The sequence below is a fragment of the Notamacropus eugenii genome, chromosome 5 (assembly GCF_028372415.1).
Source record: "Notamacropus eugenii isolate mMacEug1 chromosome 5, mMacEug1.pri_v2, whole genome shotgun sequence".
Classification (NCBI taxonomy): domain Eukaryota; kingdom Metazoa; phylum Chordata; class Mammalia; order Diprotodontia; family Macropodidae; genus Notamacropus; species Notamacropus eugenii.
Genome location: NC_092876.1, coordinates 460699520 through 460724525, shown reverse-complemented (window position 1 = coordinate 460724525; position 25006 = coordinate 460699520). Strand labels below are relative to the sequence as shown.

The 25006-nt window shown below is 39.7% G+C and overlaps 2 protein-coding genes across 6 annotated transcripts in view; one reads left to right on the top strand and one right to left on the bottom strand.

Annotated features, from left to right (window-relative positions):
* CMSS1 (cms1 ribosomal small subunit homolog) overlaps positions 1 to 25006 on the bottom strand; it is a 414416-nt gene that overhangs the window by 371730 nt on the left and 17680 nt on the right. The gene's annotated exons all lie outside the window — the stretch shown is intronic.
* LOC140507272 (filamin A-interacting protein 1-like) overlaps positions 1 to 25006 on the top strand; it is a 61772-nt gene that overhangs the window by 25049 nt on the left and 11717 nt on the right. Inside the window, exon 2 of the mRNA XM_072615388.1 lies at positions 8859 to 11634. Within this exon, the coding sequence (XP_072471489.1) occupies positions 8974 to 11634 (2661 nt within the window). The 5' untranslated portion in view covers positions 8859 to 8973. The remainder of the gene's footprint in view (positions 1 to 8858; positions 11635 to 25006) is intronic.

Here is a 25006-nt window from a genome sequence, read left to right as displayed (position 1 = left end):
TTTAGACCAATCCCGTCATTTTAGAGGAGGAACATGAGACTCAGTTAAATGACCTGACCCAAATCATGACTGTTAGATCCATATTTATATGTAAATATGCGTATGTGTGCACACACAGAGATTTCCAGACCTACTCTCTCCTAAGTTCCAGTCCATCACCAACTGCCTGTTAAGACCCTTAGCTGTACCACAGGGATCTCTAACCACATGTTCAAAACAGAACTCACGAGCTTTCCTCCACAGCCTACACCTCATCCTAATTTCCCTATTTCTGTCATTGTCTTCCGGCCACCCACACTGAGAAGCTGAGAGTCCTTTAATCCATCCCTCTCCTTCCCTCTGCATACCCAATCCATTACAAAGAATGCTATGGTTATCTACCTCACCAATGTGTCTCACTGACCCTTGGCACCACTGCAGTTCAGGATATGATCACCTCTTTCCTGGGTTACTGCAAGAATCTCCTTATGGGTCTCCCTGATTCAAGTGTGTTCTCAGTCAATGAGGATGTATTTGCTCCTAGCTTCTCTAGTGCATCCTCCACCAAGCTGCCTAAATCACGAGTCTGATCACAAAAGTCCCCTGGATCAAAGAGACACAGGAGTTCCCATTGTCTCTAGAACAAAATACAAACAACTCTTTCACATCTGGAGCCCTTCACAATCTAACACCAACCTACTTTTTCAGACTTACTGTATATTACTACTCTTTACCCACATCTGATCACAGACACGTACAAGCTGTATGACCCCATTTGCCTCAGTTTCTTCATCTGTAAAATGAGCTGGAAAAGGAAATGGTAAACCACTCCAGTATCTTCCCCAAGAAAACCCCAAACAGGGTCACAAATAGTCAGACACAACTGAAAGAACTGAACAACAACACTTTATCCAAGTCTATGTTCCAGCCAAATAAGCTTACTTGCTGTTTCCAGAATAAATCCTTCCAGGAAATGGATTCTCCATCTCCATGTCTTTCCACGCGGGCTCTCTGTGCCCTACTCCTGGAACACATTCTCATCTCTCCCTGGGCTTTTGAAATCCCTAGCTCCCCAAGTGCTTAAGAAATATCTGCTTGACTGACTAATTCAAATGGTCCCAGGAACTACCTCCTGAAGGCTTTTACAACTTCCTCCCAAGTTATTTATTTAGAATATATTTTGTGTTTATTTGTTTACAAGCCCCTTGAAGGTAGGCAGGATTTAATTTTTCTCTTTGGATCTCTAGTACCTAAAATACAGTAGATAATTAATAAATGCTTTCTGTTCTAATTGATTCTGACTAGGAGGAAGAGTAGTTTACAGGGAAAGATATGTCTATTCAAATTCCCAACTAACCTTTATGAGAGGCAGTGTGGCAGAGTGGGAAGACCAATGGACTAGCTATGTGATCTCATGCAAGCTCTACAGTGTCTCTGGACCTTAGTTTCCCCATCAATCAAATAAGTCAGTTGGGCTACATGCATTCCAAAGTCCCTTCCAGGTCTAAAATTCTATGTGAAGGATGGTGGTGGTTGTAGTCTTTGTGTATGTGTGTGTGAGCTGAGTTCAAATCCAGACTCAGACACTTACTAGCTTGGCTACCCTGTGCAAAGCACCTGACCCCTTTCTGCCTCGGTTTCCTCATCTGTAAAATGGGGACAAAGGCATCTCCCTCAAATGAGAATCAAATGAGATAGTAATGATAAAACATTTAGCACACTTCCAGGCACACAGTAAGTTGTAGTCCACCGCACCATCTAGCTCCCCTGGTATAAATGTTACTATTATTATACCAGTGTATTGTGGGAAGGGAGGTAGCACAGCAGATTGAGCACCAGGCCTGGAGTCAGGAAGACTCATCTTCATGAGTTCAAACACTAGCTGGGTGACCCTGGGCAAGTCACTTAATTCTGTTGGCCTCAGTTTCCTCATCTGTAAAATGAATTGGAAAAGGAAATTACAAACGGAAGTATCTTTGCTGAGAAAATCCCAAATGGGGTCAAGAAGAGTTGGACATATGGGTGACAAAGGACTGAAAATTTGCCATGCGCTCTGCCTTCCGGGTTTATATTTCTTTGAATAGAAGGTTTTCATTGAACACAAAATACACGCAAAATCACAAAGAATTTACCCCCTTTAAGGGGTAGAGAAATAGTTAAAAGCTCCTAAATCATAATGAAAATGGCTGATGAAGGCAGAGAAGTCACAGGCTTACTCCCACTGTGTTTACTTCTCACCAGCAAACTCTTTCTCTCCGTCTTCCTCCTTTATCACTGCATGCCCAAATTCCACGTTCACATGGGAGGGAAACAGTTAAGGGAATCAGTTCACTAGAGTTGGAGTCACCCATTTAGAGTTTTCTCAATGACCTCAATGATGACATGATCTTGAATACTGAAGACATTAAACAGACACAGTCACACTCTACGGGCAGATGCCAAAAATAAAAAAAGAGTTAGCGTTCTAAGAGATGGTGCTGACCAAGCCAAATGAATCTGACTCATGACACTGTGACTATGGCATGCGATCGCTGCTGTAATTACAAGAACAAAACAAGGCACCTTTGACTGTTGGGGGGAAAAACAAAGGAACCAGGAATACGTAAAATGAAAAAGATTCTTCACAGGTACTTTGATAAACATACCTAAACATGACACTAAATGGGACACAGTTCTATTGAAGAAGGACGGGTACAATAAAGAAACAGCCATCACATGAATAGCTACTAAGTGTGTCTTGGGACTGGACATCTAGGGCAGGAAGGCCCTTGTGAAGTCCAAACCTCCTTATTTTAGACAAGAGAAAATTTAAAGGTTAAAGTGACGTCCTCAGAGTCACAGAAGGAGAACTTAACAAAACCAGGGTGTGAATGCAAGTCTCCGACTTCAAATTCAGCACTCTTTCCACTGAACCACACGGCTTCAAGATTCCAGTGAAAAGTGTGAATCAATGTTCAACAAAAGGGCTTGACAGTCAGGAATTATTTCACAATCTTTTCAGCTACTGTCCATTCAGAATGTTAACATTAGTAATTACACCTTATAAAATAACTGCTACAAGACATACTGGGACAGATCCATAACCACAGACCAACCAACCCCTGCCGTAAGACCAGAAATTCTGCTAGTTGATAAAACCAACCATTCAAGGGAATTTAATGATCCAGCTGTGCTACTTAACAGAAACCTGGTAAATCTCTGAAGGAAAAGAAGCAACCAATGGAAGGAGGCAACTTTGGAAGGAAAATTAAGGCAAATAATAGATGCTGAGAAATTAAATCCTTACCAGGATAATGGGAGCACCACAATAAACCAGAAAGATATCTTAAAGATGTATAACTTTTGAAGATGCTTGCTTATCCCCAAGAAATTGTCTATCCCAAAGTTAGATTATTGTAATGGATTAATTTAATAGAACCCATGCCACCATAATGAGTTTTAGTTGTAAAATTTTTTCCGGTTGTGTCCAACTCTTCATGACCTCATTTGAGGTTTTCTTGGCAAAGATACCGGAGTGATTTGTCAATTCCTTCTCCAGCTCATTTTAGAGATGAGGAAACAGGGTTAAGTGACTTGCCCAGGGTCACACAGCTAGTAAGTATCTGAGGCCAGATTTGAACTCAGGTCTTCCTGACTCCTGGCACACCACACCTAACCACCCCCTGTAATGAGTTAAGGTCTCATTAAATTTAATGTAACAGTACCTTATATTTATAAAGAGATAGTTAGCACACAGTAGGCATTAAATAAGTATTTGTTGAATGAAGGAAATAACTGCCAATTCCACATCCTACTACATCCCTGGGAACAGTCCCAATTTTAAAACCAGGCAACTGAATGGGTCCTTGCCCATGTTTTAAACAGTGGTTGGAAACAGATACATGAGACCATGTGGAGACACATTCTCATCGTTACAGGATTTTTTAGGGTCTGGAGAAAGGAAATGAGAGGGCAAAAGCTGGATCTGCCCTATTTGGCAAAGAATCTGACAGACATGGCCTTTCGATGTCAGGCAGTGAAAGACTGGCTTTATTGCTGATAGGAACGTTTAACCAACAACTAGCCCAGGGATCATCAGCTTGCAGAATTCACCAGAACGAAGCAACATGTCTCTTCTCCTTAGGGACCTATAACAGTGGAAGACGGCAAAAACGAAAGGATTTTCCAGAGGAAGATTGAATTTTTTTTCCTTCATTAATAGTTCATTCAATTAACACCATATTGATGCACTACAGCACCAAGTAGATGTCAAAGCTGAACAAAGCCCTTGGGTCAGGCCATCGCGGCATCAAACATGATAGTGCAATCTTTCAGGCAAGATGGGTTTTTCACTCTTATAACACGAAAAGAAGTCCATAGCACTGGAATGTGCAGTTCACTGAGAGCAACAGAGAGCTGGGGGGGAGGAGGGAGGAGCAGGGAATGACATACAGAGGGAGGACGGCAGTTCTAAGTCAACTAAGGACTACAGACATGGGTTCTCGCCAGGGAAGGGGACAAAGATGAAGAAGCACAGGTCCACCTATGCATGAATTCACTGGTTAAATAGACATTCTTAGACATTCACCATACGCGGTCCATTGCGGTAGAATCGTAACCCTAAATGCACCATGGGGCACACAAGGAATGTAGGTAAATAACTGAGATAAAAGGCAGTAGGAGGCGAATTTAGAAAAAGAGATTACTTCTAGCTTCAAGAGCCAGAGAACACTAACATGGAAGACTTGAGCTGTCTCCCAAGTCGATCACTTCAGGCTCCACAAAAGAGCCTGAAAGTTTATAATAACAGCTGGCTAATAACTGGAATTTATATAGCACTTTAAGGCTTTTTTCTCTAAATCTGTATTTATTTTCTTTTTAATTTATGGGATAAAACAAGCATTGCCATAATATGCTCTAATGAAAAAGGACTGCACATGAAACTGCAAATCTGTTATGTACAACTTGTTATTCCTTTTAGATAGAATAAATTTTCTTTTGTGAAGTGCTTTACAAATATTATCTTATTAATCTTCACAACAACCTGGTGAGGTTGGTGCTGTTATTATTATTTTTTAATCTCCCTTTATAGATGAGGAAACATGCAGACAGAAGTTAAGTGCCTTGTCTAGGATCACAAAGTATCTGAGGCAGAATCTGAACTCTGGGCAGAGCGCTCTATCCTCCTGGGCCACCCAGCTGCCTTCAATCAATCAATCAATCAAGTACTTATCAGGCAGCGAGAGTGTGCCAGACACTGTATGAAATACCGGGAGATGCCAAATATGTTCAGGGAAACACTCCCTACCTGCAAAGAGCTTACATTCTACTGAGAGAAAACAAGGACATGTATTATGCACACACTACATATATGTGTGTATGGGTGTATATATATATTTTAATACACACTCTTTATGTCACGTGACCGTTCTAAGACTCAGATAAGAACAGTGTGGAGAGGCACCATCGTCCGTGTCATTTACTGCTGCTCTTTTCCTCTTTAAAGACCTTTCCGCAGAGGGCTCCCAAGTTCTTCTACACAATAATGAGCATCTCTTTTCAGAACTAGCCTCTCTAAAAACCATTCCAAACACTACTTTGACAGTTCTCCCAGAAAGAAACGTGCCAATGTCACTGCATAATTGCTTGACACTTACAACCTTATTACTTCCAGAAGGAAATAAACGTGTGCACGCACCTCCAGGGGTGTTTAAACATGTAAAGGGAAAGTTACTCTGAAGTATGTCATTTGTAAAACAAGAATAATTGTGGTTAACAACAAAGACCTTTCAAAACGACAGATGTAATTTTTTAGGAAAACTAAGCGATCGCTATTGCATATAATGATAGCGATAAACCACAGTAAGTTATGTAAGTGCTGAGCTATAATAGAAACACCAAAGGGAGGCTGGAACAGGACACTCGGGCCTGACTGCCTCACATTTAGGTCTATAAAACCAGTTTCCAACGCCTGTTTTTGCTGGAAAGGTTTCAGTAAATGTTCTTTAGTCTATGGGGTCAATAAGTGGACATGCTTAGGAATACTGGGACTAAGTGACGGGAACGACTTTTGTCTGAAATGGAAGCACATTGTTAAATACATGTATATAGGCACAGATAGAAAGAGATAAATGGAATCTTATTTTAAAATTCATTTAAGCAAAGGCGACCTCTAATCCCATGCTTCTTAGAGGCATGTCATTCTACTTGTCAGCGTCACACATCTAGGTACCTTAAAAATAAAATTTACAAGTATATAATGTTTGTTATCCCACATTTAAATCTCTCAACACTGGTGGGAGGGAAGGGGAAGAAATCACATCTAACAACCTTTTGGTTTTTCTCTAGCAAAAAGCCCCACCTGACCAACCATCTGAAAAATATACATTTCCAGTCCTTTTTTTTTTAGCAGTAGTTATAAATCTGAGTTGATTTAAATCACACCCTTGGCTTAAGGTTCCTTCTAACCAGTAGCACAGCTTGGGTTAGTAGAAGCACCGTCAGAGACCAGGAAATCCGACTGTTCACATGGTGTCTATGAATAACACTCCACAAATAAGGCATGTCCTTTTCAACTCTAGATTCTAAAAGCCTGACAGACCTGAAGGGTCACTAAATATTGAGCTTACACCCAAACTCCAGAAAACACCCTTGGTATCTGGAACAATGCAGTTTAAAAGACCGGTTGCAGGAAATACACACTTACCAAGGCTGCTCTGTAACCTAGTCTAAAAAAGTTGCCATCCATTAGCTTTTCTGCTGGCGTCATTCTGCTCAGCAAGGCTGGTCCTCGGACAACAGTTTGGGGGAATCGAGTGAGGCTTTGGCTCCCCTGAAAACAATCTTTAAAAACAGAGGGGCACTTCTGAGAAGCAATGAAACATGACGAGTGGGTCTGTAAATGTGCATAATAACTGTTTAAGAAAGGACATGATAGTCATACTAAATTCTGATCAAAATGTAATAAATGAACATAACCCTGTTAAAGACTGAGAAAAATGGGACTATTACTCAAGTAGATTCAAAAGAAATGGGGAATTATGGAAGACTTCTGCACGCTTAGGATCCATTTGGCTTGAAAGTTAGTTATCTACTGTTGAAAAATATTTTCTTGACAAAAATAAAAAAAAACCCAAAATCAATCCCACCTAACAGGGCTGAAAGACAAACCTCCTCCATCCTCACTGAAGGAAGGAAACCTACGAACACACAATGCACAGTGAACTGCAAATCAACCTGACTCAAAATGAATGGGTTCAAGTAACACCCTGCACCACTGAGTAATCAGATACTGCTACACCTAAGCTAAAAAGTTGTGAATGTAAGGCCAAAGTTCAAATCCCATAGTGCAAAGCCACTTGGCTTGGCAGGGAAACTCTTTCCTCTATGGTTACAAACTATCTCCATCTAACCATCTTGGGAAGTCTGTGGCTAGGTGTTACAACGCTACTTGCCACTACTAAAGAAAAAAAAATCCAGTTCCTTCCACTTCTAGTTCAGAAGCATCTCTTTACGTACAACGTCAGTAAAAGCTGTAGTCCCAAAGATCAAGCGGTATCATGCACATAATCACAGGAACCTATGACTGCTTCCTTTCTCTCTTCCCATGCTCCCTCTACAATCCTGAGACTGCAGAGCTGTAGCAAAGTACGCCCTCTTTCGGCAGGGATGAGTGATTTGGGGCAGCTAGGTGGTGCAGCGGATGATACAGTTCTGAGACTAGAGGGAGTTCAAATCTGAAGTCAGACTAGTAGTAGCTGTGTGATCCTGGGCAAGTCATTTAACCCAAGTTTGTCTCAGCTTCGTCATCAATAAAATGAGGTGGAAAAGGCGAAGGCAAACCAATCTAGTATCTTTGGAAAAAAAACTCCAACTGGGGTCCCAAAGAGTCAGCCGGAATTGAAATGACTGAACAACAATAACATTTAAAATATAAGAATATATACCTTGTTTTATTTTGTTTTGGGGAAAGTTGAAAGAGGAGTAGGTATCTGCCTTGATGAAACACTGAACTGAGACTTATCTCTGAATTCTAGCTTTTGTTCATCCATGCAGCCAATCACAATATCATACAGAGATTAGGAACTGGAAGGAAGCCTAAAAAGTCATTAAGTCACTATGACAAGAAGTCATTAAGTCGGTTTTATTTTTATAGACCAGAAAACAGACACAAAAGAGTATCTCTCTTAAATTCATGCAGGTAATAGTAAGTAGCAGAACAAGAAATCTAACTTGCAATCTAGAGTTCTTTCCACCATCTGATCATTATGTCCTCTGGGATCAGTGCTTCTTGAATGTTTGTATATCAACAAAGTAAAAGAACTAAATCAAACTGAATCTTAAGTTTTTGGGTTTTTTTATCAAGTCAGGACGTTTAGATTTTAAAAGCTAAACCTCCCACTCACTATAGTAAAAGTGCTTAAGCTAAACCCTCAGATGATGGTCTCCAGGCTACATTAGGACAAACAGTATCATCCTTATTCACAAACTCTCTTCCCCTTCCACCTCCTCCTCAGCATTCTTTGGAAACCAAAACTATTATTAAGAGCACACGAGAGCACCTAAACTTCTTATCAATCCAGATATAAATCCAGAAAAGACCCTGAAAGGCCACCACTTCCAGCTCCGTCACTTATACAACCCCTTACACAGCCAAACGCAGAATCAAGGCCAGAGAAGCTAAATGACTTGCCCAAGGCAACAGAGCTAATCAGCATAGGAGGCAGGATTTGAAGTCAGGTCTTCTTAATGCAAAATCCAGGACTATTTACTTACCAAGCCATACTGCTCCCAAGTATCATAGAGTGCTGTTGATTCCCGAAGTTATAGAATGATTCACTACTCCCAACGATCCACTAGAGCAAAAGTAGTAAAACCGAATGTACCTTTGTGTTTTTCAGATTCAAGAAGCTAATAGAGCAAGAAACAGCCGACCACAAACTGAGAGAGCAGGAGAACAAGAAGAAAGTTGCTGCACTCAAGGAGGAGCTGACCAAACTGAAATCATTTGCTTTGATGGTTGTGGATGAACAACAGAGGCTCACTGGACAGCTCACCCTCCAGAGTCAGAAAATCCAAGACTTGACCACAGCTGCTGAGCAAGCAAGGGAGAAACTAGCCATTGCCGAAGCCAAAGCTCAGGAAGAAGGGCACAAGGCGAGCAGGTTAGAAAGAGAACTGCAAAAACAAGTCCCAGAGCTCCGCGAGAGCCAGGACGCAGTCATGGCCAAACTCACCAATGAGGACAGCCAAAACCGACAGCTCCGGCTGAAGCTAGCAGCACTCAGTCGCCAAATTGATGAGCTGGAGGAGACAAACCGGTCTTTACGAAAAGCGGAAGAAGAATTACAAGAAATAAGAGAAAAGATAAACAAGGGAGAAGGTGGTAATTCCGGCATACTGGCAGAAGTGGAAGAACTCAGAAAAAGAGTACTAGAGATGGAAGGCAAAGATGAAGAACTCATAAAAATGGAAGAGCAGTGCCGAGATCTCCACCAAAGGCTGGAAAAGGAGACATCCCAGAGTAAGGACTTTAAACTGGAGGTTGACAAACTCAACAAAAGGATCATGGATTTGGAAAAACTGGAAGATGCCTTCGGCAAAAGCAAGCAGGAATGTCATGCTCTGAAATGCAATCTAGAAAAAGAAAAGATGACAACAAAGCAACTGTCTCAAGAACTGGATGGTTTAAAAGTTAGAATCAAAGAGTTAGAAACCATCGAGAGTAAGCTAGAGAAGACAGAATTCACCCTAAAAGAGGATTTAACTAAACTGAAAACACTGACAGTGATGCTGGTTGATGAACGGAAAACGATGAGTGAAAAAATGAAGCAGACAGAAGATAAGCTACAAGCCGTTACATCTCAGCTTCAAGTGGAACAAGGTAAAGTGACGCTGGTTACTGAAAAGTTAATTGAGGAAAGCAAAAGAGCGCTAAAGTCCAAAACGGATGTAGAGGAAAAGGTGTACAACGTGACCAAAGAGAGGGATGAACTGAAAATCAAGCTTAAAGCAGAAGAAGAGAAAGGAAATGATCTCTTGTCCAAAATTAACATTCTGAAAAAGAGACTCCAATCATTAGAAGCTATTGAGAAAGATTTTCTCAAAAATAAATCAAAACAGGAGACTGGCAAGTCGACAATAGCTGTACACCAAGAAAACAATAAGATTAAAGAGCTTTCCCAAGAGGTGGAGAGACTGAAGCATAAATTAAAAGACATGAAAGCTATTGAAGATGATCTCATGAAAACTGAGGATGAATATGAGTCTCTCGAGAGACGCTATGCTAACGAAAGAGACAAGGCTAAATTTCTATCGGAGGAACTTGAGGACGTTAAAATGGAACTTGCTAGGTACAAGTTAGCAGAAAAGACAGAGTCCAGTCAGGAACAGTGGCTTTTCAAAAGGCTTAAAGAGGAAGAAGCCAAGTCTGGTCACCTCTCAAGGGAGGTAGATGCACTAAAGGAGAAAATTCATGAATATATGGCAACTGAAGACTTAATATGTCACTTACAGGGTGACCATACAATTCTACAAAAGAAACTCAATCAACAAGAAAACAGAAATAGGGACTTAGGAAGGGAGATTGAAAACCTCACTAAAGAATTAGAGAGGTATCGGCATTTCAGTAAGAGTCTCCGACCCAGTCTTAATGGAAGGAGAATTTCTGACCTTCAAGTATTTTCTAAAGAAGTCCAAACTGAACCAGCAGACAATGAACCTCCTGATTACAAAAGTCTCATTCCTTTGGAACAAGCTATAATTAATGGGCAGTTATATGAAGAAAGTGATAATGAGGATGAAGATCCCAATGACAATGAGCCAAAAGTGTCATTCAAATGTAACTCCTCTACTGCACATCCAGTCAACAGGAAGTTATGGATCCCTTGGATGAAATCCAAGGAAGGTCATCCTCAGAATGGAAAAATACCAGCCAAACAGAATGGAAATTACGTGCAACCTGGGGATCTGGTCCTAAGTCATACACCTGGACAACCTCTTCACATAAAGGTTACTCCAGACCATGGGCAAAATACAGCCACTCTTGAAATCACAAGTCCTACTACAGAAAGTCCTCACTCTTATACAAGCACTGCAGTGATACCCAACTGTGGTACTCCAAAGCAAAGAATAACCATTATTCAAAATGCGTCCCTAACACCAGTGAAGTCAAAAACCTCTACTGACAGCCCCATAAACTTAGAGCAGGGCACATCCCCTATTACTATGGCTACCTTTGCCAGAGCACCAACCCCAGAATCCTGTGGCTCTGTAACTCCCGAAAGGACAATGTCTCCCATTCATGTTTTGGCTGTGACTGGCTCAGCAAGCTCTCCAGAACAGGGACGGTCACCAGAGCCAGTAGAGATAGGTGCCAAGCACGCCATCTTCAGAGTTTCCCCAGAGAGACAGTCAGCATGGCAGTTTCAAAGGTCCAACAGCAACGGTTCAAGTGTGATAACTACTGAGGATAACAAAATTCACATTCACTTAGGAAGCCCTTACATGCAAGCTGTGGCCAGTCCTGTGAGGCCTGCCAGTCCTTCAACTCCACCTCAAGATAACCGAACTCCAGCCCTAATTAACGGAACAGCGGGCAAAGCCACAAACAAAGTCACCAGCAGTATTACTATCACTCCAACAACTACTCCTCTCCCTCGACAATCACAGATTACAGTAAGTAATATATACAACTGACCCCCTCGTCATCATCATCCACACTGACATTCTTACAAGGAACTTACCCACCCCCCCACCCCTTTCTTCTCACCTCTCTCCAAATTAAAAAAAAAAAAAAAGACTGAACTTTTCCTTTGGGAGAGATTTGTGCATGAACTGTACAAGAATATATAAAACTAACTAGGTTTTGCCTGCATAGTCATATCCAGTGTGCACTTACTGTATATCGTTTGGTTTTTTTTCATTTACCTACCTGTATGGAAAATATTTAGTCTGCACTTGTATAAATGCATCCTTATGTATTTCATTTTCCATAACTCACATTAATTTTGACTGCAATTTGTCTTGGTGAAATATTTTAACATTATACAACAGTAAATAATGTGTTATTTTTACCCTTGCTTGCTGGATTTTCTTTTGATCATCTTGTGTTATATTTTTGCATGTACAAAAGAATTTTATTTTATAGTTAAAGTGCCTATTAATTCCACCCTTAAAACAAGACCTACTACTCACTTACTTTTAAATATCCATACCAAAAGAAGGATGATGGCACAAATCTCCCCAAAGAAGAGAGAGTCTAAAATGTGTTCCTATTTCTTTTCAGAATTATTTTACATAAGCTATTCTTAAAGCTGATTTGCATCCTCTGAACCCCAAATGAGGAGAGGAAACACTATCTTTGAAAAATATGTCTGTAGCCAGACTAAAATTAAGTTTTGCAGGGATGACTAATGGTTTATTAATTTTCTATGACTCATCCAAAAATTCAGAAAGAAAGAAAATCCAACCCATACTAACGATAATCATATAACAAGCTTTGTGCTTAGTTCCTCCACCAGTTTCAAAGAAGGGCTATAACTCCCCTCCAATTTAGTTCATAAAGTGTTTGAGGTTTCTGCCCTAATACCATACCACTTACAACCAGACTGTACTGAGAAGCTTATTTCATAAGTTTGGTTTTTTGTTTTTAATCTCAACAGCAAATAAAAGCTAAAGACGATCAGAATGAACTCATTTGGGGGAAGAAAGAAGGTGCCTAGAGTAACTTTACAGAATTGCGATTCTCTCTCTCTAGAAAACCTAAACTGATTCTGCTTTAGATACTAGTTGTGCCCTTTGTAATTTACAAGGAACTGATCCATTCAAATTCCTCAAGTATTTTGAGCCAGGATTATAGGATTTATTGATCATATTAAATCCATTCAGTCCAAAGACGAAATCAAACTTTTGAGAGACCCAGTGCATGTTGGGGATTTGTGAATTTCAGCCCATCACCACTCTCTTTTTTTCCAACTCTAAAACCACTATATTAATTCAATGAGGTCAGTTTTCAGTCCCAAATTTGTAATCATTCATCTCATCACTCAACTGTGAGAGGTGTTTAAAAACAAAACCAATATTCCTTCCTAAGCATCCTCTGCTTTTTCTGTATAATCAATTATTAAAGGACCATAAAGCTAAGGTTTTGTTGACAGAAACACCTCCATGGTGACGAACTCCAACACCAGCTTCACAAGATTGCATCATTATCCAGTGAGTTTGGCAAAGATCAGAGTCTGGCGATGCATGGAAAAGCTTGTGTTTAGACACATTTATCTTGGGAACCAGCAGTGACCCAGCTCGAAGGAAAGACACTATAAAATACCTAACAGTCTAAAGGAGTTTTAGTCATTTTAAATTTTAAGCAAAAACTTTATGAAATTACACATAAAGTCTCAGTCCTTCAAAAGTAGGCATTCTTTACGAACATCAACTAAAATCATTCCATACTCAGCATCTGATCTGAGAATCTCAGAGTGCGTAATGGCCATATTCCTAGGTAATTATTACCTCTACTTCGACAGCAGCCATGAGAAGTTCAATGCCTTGTGTTTGAGAGGAATGACTGGTCAGTCACAACTCACATAAGCCTTAGAAAGAACTCCACGATCCCAGGGTTTTGTACTGCAGTCTCCTAGGCCTTAAGCAATATCCATTACTCCATGGAATTAATGTCTACTGTAATGTGAAGCTAAATATTTCCTCAGACAAAAGGACTGCAGAGTTTTCATCACAATGATACTCCTCTGGGCCAAGTTCCATAGTTCCAAAGCACTAATTGTTTTTTTGTCATTCCAGATCAATTCTTCTGTGGCCAGTCACCCCAAATGTTCATCTCAAATCCAAAAAAAAACCAAAAACAGCTTTTTCAAAAAGTCACTTTCTTTCAGAGAGATTCCTCTACCAGGAAGACATTAGACTTATTTCAGTTCACCTTAAAAACAAGAAAAAATTTCAGGAACACTAACAGATTAATAAACTTTACCTAGTTTTGTTTGTTTTTCAATTTCCCCTACACTGAATGACTTATGAAAAAAATCACCCATTTTTAAAAACCTCTAATTAATTTTTCCCATAAAATCATCTATGTACAGCTGGATCTTGAAGTAATGAAAGTATAAATCACTGTTCAAACAATTGATACAGGATAATTTCTCATTTGAAAAAAATCATTTACAGTGTTACATGATTACAGTATATACAGAGTTTTAAGCTCAAGGGGAGAAAAGGCACCCCTGCCCCCATCTTAATACATTGAAGGCCTTATTCCCTATTCCCACTGTATTCCCTCTGTACCATCCCAGGCACATATCCCTTTAGTAGAACTAAGTTTTGTAGTGTTTTCCTCTCACATACTACCAATTAACAGCTATTCATAATTTTAAAGTAAGTCTGACTCCTGAAAATGTGTGCGCGTGTGCGCGCATGTGCGTGTGTATACCTGTGTGAAATGAATGGGGAGAGATGACAGTTCTGTTTGTAACAGAAGGGTACTGTAACAGAAATTGCTCCATAATTCAAGTCTCTATCCTAAAGGGAGAAGCCTTGTACAAATTCTGTCCCTCTTCTTATGCTGCAGGATTTTCTGTTCATATGAACAATAAAAAGATGGGGTGGGGGGGGACATAAAACGAACTCCTCTCCCCTTCTGAGGTCTCCTCTTCCCCCCACCCAGATAACCACTTCTAAACTTCTAAGGACTAAAAACAACTTAGCAGGTCATGCAAAGATGATGATGGGTTCTGAAATATCTAGCCATGAAACAAACACAACCATATACTTAAGAAGTACATACTTATGGTTAAGTTTTAAAAAGCCATAAAAGAAAATTGTATCTTTCTTCACTTGAAAATATATTTCTTTGTATTGGTGCCATATGGAGGATCTCCACCTTTCCTTGTCCTTTTATATATGATAAACATTTATTAAATGCCTACTATATATTCCAGGCACTTTGTTAAAGCACATGGGATACAAAGAAAGGCTCTGCTCTCAAGAAGCTCCCAGTCTAGTGGGGGGGGAAACATGTCGACAGCTATGTGCAAACAAGAGATACAGGATAAACTGAAGGTGTTCAACAACAGAAGGAAGGTGTTAGCATTAAGTGAGATGAGCAAAGGCTTCCTATGGAAGGTGGGCTTTTGGGGAAGTCAGGGAATCAACAAGGCAGAGAGGGAGAGAATGGCAGGAATGGGGAACAGAAGGTGGTGAAAATGTAGAGTTAAGAGATGGAGTAAGTGTCTTGTGTGAGGAATGGATTTGAGGCCAGGGTCACTTGATCAGTGAGTGAGAGGGTAAGGTTTAGGAAGACTGCAAAGGAAGAGCTGGTTATAGAGAATGTTACAAACAGGACATTCTATCTGATGTTCAAGGTGACAAGGAACCAATGGAGTTTATTGAACAGGAGAGCTGACATGGTCAGACTTAAGCTTTAGGAAGCTTATGTGACAGCAATAAATGGTGGATGGACTGTAGTGAAGAGAGATTTAAGGCAGGGAGACCAACCAGAAGGTTTATAATAGTCCACAATAATGAGAACCAGCAGGAAGGTGGTAAGAGAGTTGGGGGAAGAAAGGAGGCATATGGGAGAAATATTAGAAACGTAAAATCAACAGAACTTGGCAACAGATTGGCATCACAGAAGGGACACAGAAATTAGGATGGCATGGCCAGAGGTAGTAGGTAGCATCTTTATGTAGAAAAGCAAAACCAGTCAAGGAGGGTAGGGTTGGGTAAGGTTGACTATGTTTTTTCAAGGGAAAAAACAAGAGTATCTTAAAAGATGTAAAGGAGATTATTATTTTTATATTAAAGTAAAAAAATGGTATCTCTTTTTTCAAATTCCAGATCCAGTTTCTAGGTCCAAATTTTAATTTCCCCACAATTCAAAGACTCAGATCCCAATAATGTTTTTGGACTGATTTGCTGGATTTTACTGGATTCTTCCTTCCACAAATTACTAAGAGATATTTAAAATCCAAATAAATTAAAAGGATTTTTTTCTTAACTTCTATTTGTTTACTGATAATTTGAAGACAATTCTTGAGATACTCACTGGAGACAACCCGCAGTATAGCAAATACAGGATTGGGCCTCAATAATCTAAAATCTCAATTCATGTTTCTTTATTTTAATAAAAAAAAGTTGTCTTTTGACCTGACTATAGGACTACTGAAACTTACATCCTCTGTATCATTTGAATTTATGAATTACTATACTTAAAATGGGCTTGAATATATACTTTGACATTGTTTTACTGCAGTTGGCTAGTTTTAACTTTGTGGATTCCAGTCCAACTTATGTTACAAGTGAAAAGGAGTGGGGCGGTCTAAGTTTTAGCCTCTAATGGCTACTTGGTACTCCATCACAAAACCACTATAGGAACTGGCACAGCTGGTAATTCGTGCTGCTCTGACATCATGGATAATGAGCCCAAGACAGTTAGGAAGGGGTTGAAAGTGGTCAATAGTTGTATAATACTATGCCACACACAACCCTTCATGTTCTAATGTCCCAGAGGTGGGAACCTGTGGGCTCAAGGCCACATGTGCCCCTCTAGGTCTTCAAGTGCAGCCCTTTGACAGAATCCAAACAAATTTGTTCTATGCAGTTTTGATTCCATCAAAGGGCTGCACTTGAGGACCTAGAGGGCTACAGTCAGCCTCAAGGCTGCATGTTCCGCCCCCTGTGGCTCTCCCCCGCCTCTCCCTGTATAGGCCAAGAGTACTCCTAGGTTCAAATCAATCAATGAATGATGATTTATTAAGCCCTGACTATGTGACAGCCACCATACTATACTCTCTAGATAAACAAAAAAATAAAACCATACTTCCTCATAGGTAACTTACATTCTATTAAGGGATACAACATATACATATGTCAGCAGGTAAATAAACACTTAAGTACTTACTGTGTCAAGCATTGTGCCAAGCACTGAGGATACAGAGACATATAAAAGACAGTCTCTGTACTCAAACAGCTCACAATCTAATAGAGGAGAGCGAAGATAACGACATGTTCAAACACGTTACCTACAGAGCAAAGACCCCAGAACCCAAAGGGCTCAGGGGCACAAAATACAAACAAAAGACAAGGCAATTTTTTCAGGTGGAGCAAGAGGGGCTGAAGGAATCAAGAAAAAAGATGGATTTTAGACAACTTGAATCATTTCGCTATTTTTCTCATTTACAAAAAAAAAAAGCAAAGTACTTTGTACATAATAAGGATTTAATATATGATTTCTCATTAATTCATTCACTTTTCATTCAAAAAATTCTCTTTGGCTTTGAAAATAGCAGAAACAAAGGGAAGATCAGGACATTGTCTGATTCTCTGTGACCCCATTTGAGGTTTTATTGGCAGAATTTCCTTCTCCAGCTCATTTTACAAATGAGAAAACTATGGCAAACACTTGCCCAGAGACTGTCAGAGGCCAAATTTGAACTCAGGACTTCCTTGATTGCAGCTCCAGCACTCTATCCACTGCCACCGAGCTGCTCTCAGGAAAATAAATGAATTATTACACTAGTAGAGATTTAGATCTACCTATAAAATAACCACAAAAAGTATGGGCTATGAAACCATTTGGGCCTAAGCACTGCATGACATTAAAAGTGATTACTGAAATGACCAAGGTATAGTGAATGTATGGATAGTTTTAAAGAGGAAGAAATCTGCCTCATCTGTCCTTTAAAAAGCCGCATAAGCTGCTAACAGGACAAACACCTTTGCAACATGGTGACTAAGAAACGCAAGTTGAGTTCATGGAGACTTAATATTAGAAACAAGAGGTTCATTACACAGGCACAATAAGCCCCGGTGCTTAGTACTTGTTTTCCAACATTAGAAAATCCAACTTGAAGGCGCTACTCACTCCTGAGTGTTACGTGCATCTTCACAGTGAGAAACTAAGCTGTAACTAAGCTATTAACTTAATTAGTTAGAAAATGGTGCCAACGATGCCAAAACCAAAGTTTTGACTACCGCTACAGGGCACAGCTAGCTTTGCTGGGTTCCACAAACTACCCAATCTAATCTGGGCTGAGTCATTTCACAAGTAAAAATAGAAAGGAGATGAGCAGTTTCACCATCATTGTGGGGGAGGGGGTTTGACAGTATCTGGAAGCCTGTGCCCTACTGACAGGGTGGCTTGTGACATCATCACTGAAGGGCAGTGCTAAATGCTACCAAGGCAAGAGGTGACTGGGTCAGACTCCTTCTATACCGCTACCTAGGCAAATGCTAGGATGCTAGTATACGGAGCAGAGTTTCCGGGATAAACATCTTATAGCCAGTAAAACTCCCACTAAGGAAAGAGGGAATATTCAGGTCATGAAAAGGGTGAATTTAGTAGTAGTTTGGGGGCTTTGCTAAAAGAATTGCCTGCATTAACCACCTCTACCCTCACTTCATATGGCATATGAGCATCCTTGTTAAGCAACCAGGAACACACATTTCTAAGGAGTCTAGCATGTCATATCAATAAAAATAATGCCCCAAATCATCTGAAAATGAGGATGATTGAAAAGGCAGATTTCCAACTGAATTCTGAGAGGGTGGTAGACATCAGCCTACAAAAAACATGACCGATTTGCTACTTGTCTATCTGGTATTGTCTAGATATAGTCCTGATTCTATCAGGCTGAATGAAAGAGGCACTGTTTTAAATCAGGGTTGTTTAGCCTGAGATCCTTGTACTTTTAAAATATATATTTCTGGATTTCACTATAACTGGCTTGCTTTACAATCATGTATTTTAGAGTATGCATCTAAAAACACTATTCAGAGAAGTCTACAGGCTTAACTGAACTGAGACAAAAAGGGCTAAGAATTCCTGATCTAAATCAATTAAACTATTTCCATTTTAAAACACAAATTTCTACCGTAACTATGCCCCGTAGTATAGTACTCCCTTCTCCCCTGTCACTCCTGCGTTGGCATAAACATTTTTTTTTTTTTTGGAGATTCAAGTCAAGGAGATTCTTGTCCCACTACGGCTTTCACCTTCTTTTATTTTATCTATTTTTATTCCTCTTGCTTGTCATTAATTGCATTATAATATTTCAAAAAGGTAGATGTTAGAATACCCATGTTATCTTACAGTTATATAAAAAGGGATTTCTCTTTCACTTTTTAGACAGAAAGGGCAAGATGTTCCACTGAATTACCACACAAATCCTTCTCCCTATACCTCAGGGCTTTTTTTTATCTACATAAAAATCACTCTGCAAGAAAATTTTTGCAAGCAAGAGGAAACATATAAGCAGAGGAAAACATAAGAAGCTTGAGTGGAGACAGGCATCACCAGGTGTTATGTGCACCGCCCTACTCTGCCAGATGGAGTTAGACCTCACGTATTCTACCCTCTTTTGGTCAGTAGGAAACAGAATCCCCTGAGAGAGTCTCCTTTAACTGCAATCCAAGGACCATTAGCAGTCTTTACAGTAAAAAGGTCTCCTTAAATGCTTGCTATTCGATGGAGATGGAGATGATGGCTGGAAGCTCTCATTCTTACCCTGCCACAACCCTAGGAAAAATCCACCCACTTCAAGTTAATTCCTTGTGTCACCTCATGTCCCCAGGCCTGTTTTCCCCATCTATAAAATGAAGATGTTGGACTAAGTAACTTCTAAGGTTCCTTCCGATTTGAAAATTTCACAATTTTTGATCCTATAATTCTGTGTTTCTTGGGAACATTCAGGATACAATTATAAAGCACGTGGCAAAAGCTAGCTCCTAACCTAAAGGAAAAGGAAGAAATAGGCACTTTGCCTCTCACCCTTGCTTACTGAAGTAAATTTGTGATAGAAATGGTTAAAAAAACACACTTTTAAAAGATATTTAAAGTTTACAAACTATTTAAAAATGAGTATTTTTTTCTATTTAAAATCTTGTTTAGCTTGACACTTTGTTGGTACATTTGTAAAAACAACTCTCAGATCCATTAAGGTCTGGGATTATTTTTTGTAACAGGAGATTGTTTTTTCAACTGAAATGATATGTCAGCTAAACAAAACATGGTCAATGTTAATACTCGATAAAAAGTTGGCTGTGTATAATTTCTGTAAGTTGTACTTGTTCAGAAAAAGGTGTAATGCTCTAAGGATAAAATATTTCTAAACAACAACAACAAAAAAGATATTTAAAGTCACTTTAATTTAAATAAGCCCTAAGTTCCTCTCCTTCTTCCGGACCCTTTCCATTTTTTCAAATTTAGTCAAGAATGGATAAACCCAGAGCTTGTAGCTGCACAGTACCAGGCATCCCATTGACAGTCAAAATTATATGGTTCGGAACGCTCGGAGCTAAGCAAACTAAATGAAAAAACAACCGAAGTGCTTTCTAATTTGATAATACGATAGCAAAGAATCCACATGGTGTTACTAAAGGAATATCTCAGCAGTTACTCCATCAGGTCATTGGATGAATGGATGTTATAAAATGTTACTCTGATAGGAACTTTGGTATTAAAGGCTCCCTTCCCGGGTATAATAATCCTTTATCAAAAGCTCATTTTTAAAATTATAAACTGACTAAGATTTTGTGACCCCCTTAAGGCAATGCTTTGGAAGACTGAAATGGATTTCTTAATGTGTTTCTTTCAATAACCCAAATGTCCCTGTTGTATTACTCTTCTCAGACTAAAAGACTTAGTTTTGTTTTGCTTTCTCGTTTTAAGAAAGCCCTACCAATTTATATACATACATACATACACATATATAGTACACAATTATATACAATCGAGCCATATATAGAATGGGAAATAACCAACCAAAGCAAGGCACTAGAATTCCTGGGGATCCAGAAAGGCTTCCAGTACAAAGAGGAATTTTAGCTAGGATAACCCAAGAGTTGATACAACTATTAGACAGCTACTGGATCAAAGCTCTCTCACAGTTATAAAATTTTGTGGTTCTCTAAGAAAACATGAATCCATTTATAATACACACTCTTTACAGAAGGCAGTAGAGAAACTGGCCCGGTATACTAGCTTCTCATTCTACCACTTGAAAAGTTTGATGAGCTATACGAGGAAGAAACTGAAAGCAGAGGTTCCCTAACCATTTTGGTATCACAACTCACTCTGGCAGACTGGTGAAATCTATAGACCTTTAATCAAAATGTTTTTAAGTACACAACACAGTCCACACAGGAGTACAAAGAAAACCAGTTATATTGATACACAACTATCAAAATCTTTTTAAAAACAGTTCCTGGGCCCTAGGTAAAGAACCCTAACCTAGCTAGTCTTCCTGCCTGAGCTGCCTCCCCACTCCAATCCATTCTTCACCCAGGCACCAAAGGGACTTGTCTGACCATATAGTCTTCCTGTTCTATAAGCTCCAGCGGCTCTCTATTATCCCCAGGATCAAATTCAATACTATTAGCATTTAAAGTTTGATATAACTCGGTCCCTCAGTACTTTCTAATATGCTTACATGCTTTCCATGAACTCTGATTAAGCTACACTAACCTATTTGTAGTCTCATCTCCCACCTCCCTGCCTTTGCATTTCCTATCCTCATGCCTGGAATGCTCTGTCCCTCTCTACCTTTTTAAGATTCCTTGATTTCCTTCAACATTCACCTCAAAGCTCAACCTTCTTCAGGAGGCCCTTCCTGGTCTTCCTTCTCCCCCAACACCTGCTAATGGCTTCCCTTTTCAGATTACTTCTATCTACTGTGTACATATCTCGTACATAACTTGTATCTTAAATGTAGTTATAGACAGGATGTCTTCTCCATTAGAATGGATGATATGTGAGGAGAATTTTCCTCCTTTCTTTGTGTCTCCAGCTCTTAGTACAAATACTAAGTGTTTAATAAATGCTTGAAGAATGACTGGTCAGGCTTTGAATATCCAGCTTCAGGTGCTAAAGAAAGGCCACATTTTTTTTTTTAAATTCCACTGATTACAGTTAAAAAAATGGAGACAAATTATACCACAAGAAAATACTTATTTCAAAGGTCAGGCTACATGGAATAACACACTGGTTACTGGCTACATATTTCCTGGTATTATAAATCAAGCCATATTGAAAAGGTACGTCAACATTGTCACTTTTCTTAAAGGCAACTAATATTACTATTTTCCAACATTTGTGGGTTACAAATGTTTTCCTCCTAAGAAAGTGTCTTTGCTTTCAAAAGGGATCCTTAATGTTTCAATTAAAATTTTCACCAATCCAATAATCCAACCTTAGTAAGTTAGCTCAACTGGGAAAAATGTTAACAATAGAAACTGAAGTTAGCTTGTAAATAATTTCATATCACAATGAAGTTCACAATACAACATAATATCCATCCAGAGGCCTGGCATTTCCCACAAGGGTGTGGATATGGCATCATGCCTACCACAGCAAGCTCAGGAAATGTGCATTAACACAATAGTCTAGTCTTACATTTGAATGAAGACCTATTTCAGAAGGTATATCACAGGAAATGCCACCTGCTTCAAGGAAATCTCTCTATTCAATGATTTCTAGATGTCTCTAGAGGGCAAAGAATGCTGGGAGAACTACAGGCTAAATAAGAATTTTGCTTAAATCATTCTTCCGATATTAACAGACTGGAAATAAAGAGGGAAAACTGGATTGTAGGAGCTACCTCCCTCTTACCTCTTACCTCTCAAAGAGAGTGGAAGTTTACATAATGGCGACCCTACCCAGACATGATGGCAAAAGTGCCAGCATTCTCTGGGAAAGCTTCAGCATTTGCTGCAATGCACAGCAAGAGCCTTACACTGCGCACCCCTACAATATTCTCCTCACTAAGCATATAAAAAAGAAAATGCTAACTCTAGGAGTCTCTCTGTGGGTCAGTCGCACTTGCACCAGCTAGGTAAGTTTAACAGAGTTCTATTAATTAAAAAAGTAGAGTCAGTTTTACAGAGATTCATGAGCACTAATGCACGGGCCCATAGAAATGTAGCCCTCCTGTTTTCTGGGATAAGTTAATATGAAAAAGGAGAATAAATCAGCACGTAAAAAGGGAGACTTTACCCTGGAAACCAAAGCAAGCTGCAGCAAAACTTCACCAGTGTGAAAGATGTTTTAGTCCCCTTGCACGGTGCGCTACTTTGGACCTTAAGTCCAGTTACAAATCCCAGGCAGGGGAAACATTCCTAAATGAGACCATCCCCGTGGCTATCCTAATTCAAAACTCTGAAGTTAAGAGAACTGGCAAATAAGTTTAGGAACTTAGAGTTCTTTACTGAAGTTTGAAAATATTCCAACTGACGTGAGTGATGTAAGATTATTGTAAGTTTAACTGTGAGATTCCAGCTGGGAAGGCCTCTGGGAGTCTGAGAACTCTGCCCTTATCAGCAGTAAGAGCCCCAAGAATAGGAGGCAGTTGCTGATTTATTTTTCTCACAAGTGAGCAAACAAAATGGCTGCCTGAGCTACGTATTAGATCGCGGTTTGTAGCCAGAAAGCATTTTAGAGACATCAGCTCATCTCGTCTTCTCAACAACTGTCAGAAGCAGATATTCACTTTAATAAGAACCCAGTACACATACAGCATTGTGAACTGGGTACTGGGCATACAAAACCCCAAAACAACTAGATATTCCCCTTCAGATAATTTAAACGTAGAAGTATCAATCAAATATTAAGTGCTAGGTCTTGTACATACAAATACAACGAAGGAAAAAGTCCTCCTCAAAAGGATCATACATTTTCACTGGGAGGACAAGAGCACACATGTAAGTGTATATTGAATAAACAAGAAGAATAAATACAAAATAGTTAAATATAAGACAGTGGGAAAGGGAAACGCATCATTATGTTCATTTCATAAAAGAGGTAACTGAACCTTAATGAGTTTAAGGGACTTGTCCAAGGTCCCACAAGAATAATGAGGCAGACATTGGCTTGGAATTCAGGCCTCCAGAGCTCCTTTCAATTAACGTGAAATAGTGATTTTCATAAGAGGCGTGTCCTGAACTGTATCACTATTACCTTTTGTAAACTTGCTTCCTACCCTATGAATAGCAATGAGATTACTCCAAGGACTAGGAATCCTGTAGGGATTAAGAAACAACGAGCTGGCCTCTCCTGGGAAAATGTGCACACACACTCAGTGTTCAGAGAAAGATTTACTCTTTAACATAGAAATGGATCAGTTAGTACAAGGCAGGCAAACCCTCTCCACTAAAAGGCTATCTTAGCAGCCAGAAAGGAGATAACAAATGTACAGCAGGATTGTACGGGATTGCATATGAATGTATCAGCTTTCTTCTCTCGTACTTGTACGTCCCCAACATCGTGACAGCTCAGAGACAATCACTGTGCAAACATAGCTCCATCCATCTGAAAGCCAGTGTGCCTACAAACGGAAAAGTCTCTAGTAAACTAAGAACACAGGCAACTACAAAAATGGAACTCACTCTGAATGTCAGTTTTCCCATTAGGGAAGTCACTTTCCTTTGCTGTTGCTGGGTCAGCTAGGTGGCACAGTGAGCAGAGTGCCAAGATTCGGAGGCAAGAGGACTCCTCTTTTTGAGTTCCAATCTGACTCAGGCACTTAAGTAGCTAGTTATGGGACCCTGGGCAAGTCATTTAACCCTGTAAAATGAGCTGGAGAAGGGAATGGCAGGCCATTCCAGCATCTTTGCCAAGGAAACCCCCACCAGGGTCACCAAGAGTTGGAAATGGCAGAAACAACTGTACAACAATAACCAACAGTCAACTGTCACAGAATGTGCTTGGAATATTTTAGAGGACGCTGGAGCTACTTTGGCCCCAGAAGTTACTCCTTCCACCTCCTCACTGTGCTAGGACACTTTTCTGCAAAGACCCAAAGGGAGAGAGATCTAAGTTAAGACTGCTTACTTCACTTTTCTTTGGCTAATGATGCAACTGAGAATGAAAGCCAAGTAGCTGGGGCTGAGAGCAACTCCAGCACCAGTAACAAGGGAGGTGACAGTGCCCCACTGACTTCTGACCTTCCCTCTCTGCAACTGCACACAGTCTCTAGCAAAAAATGACATACTGAAGGAGAATGTGGAAATGACCTACTTTTTCACCTACAGATTTTTTTTCTTT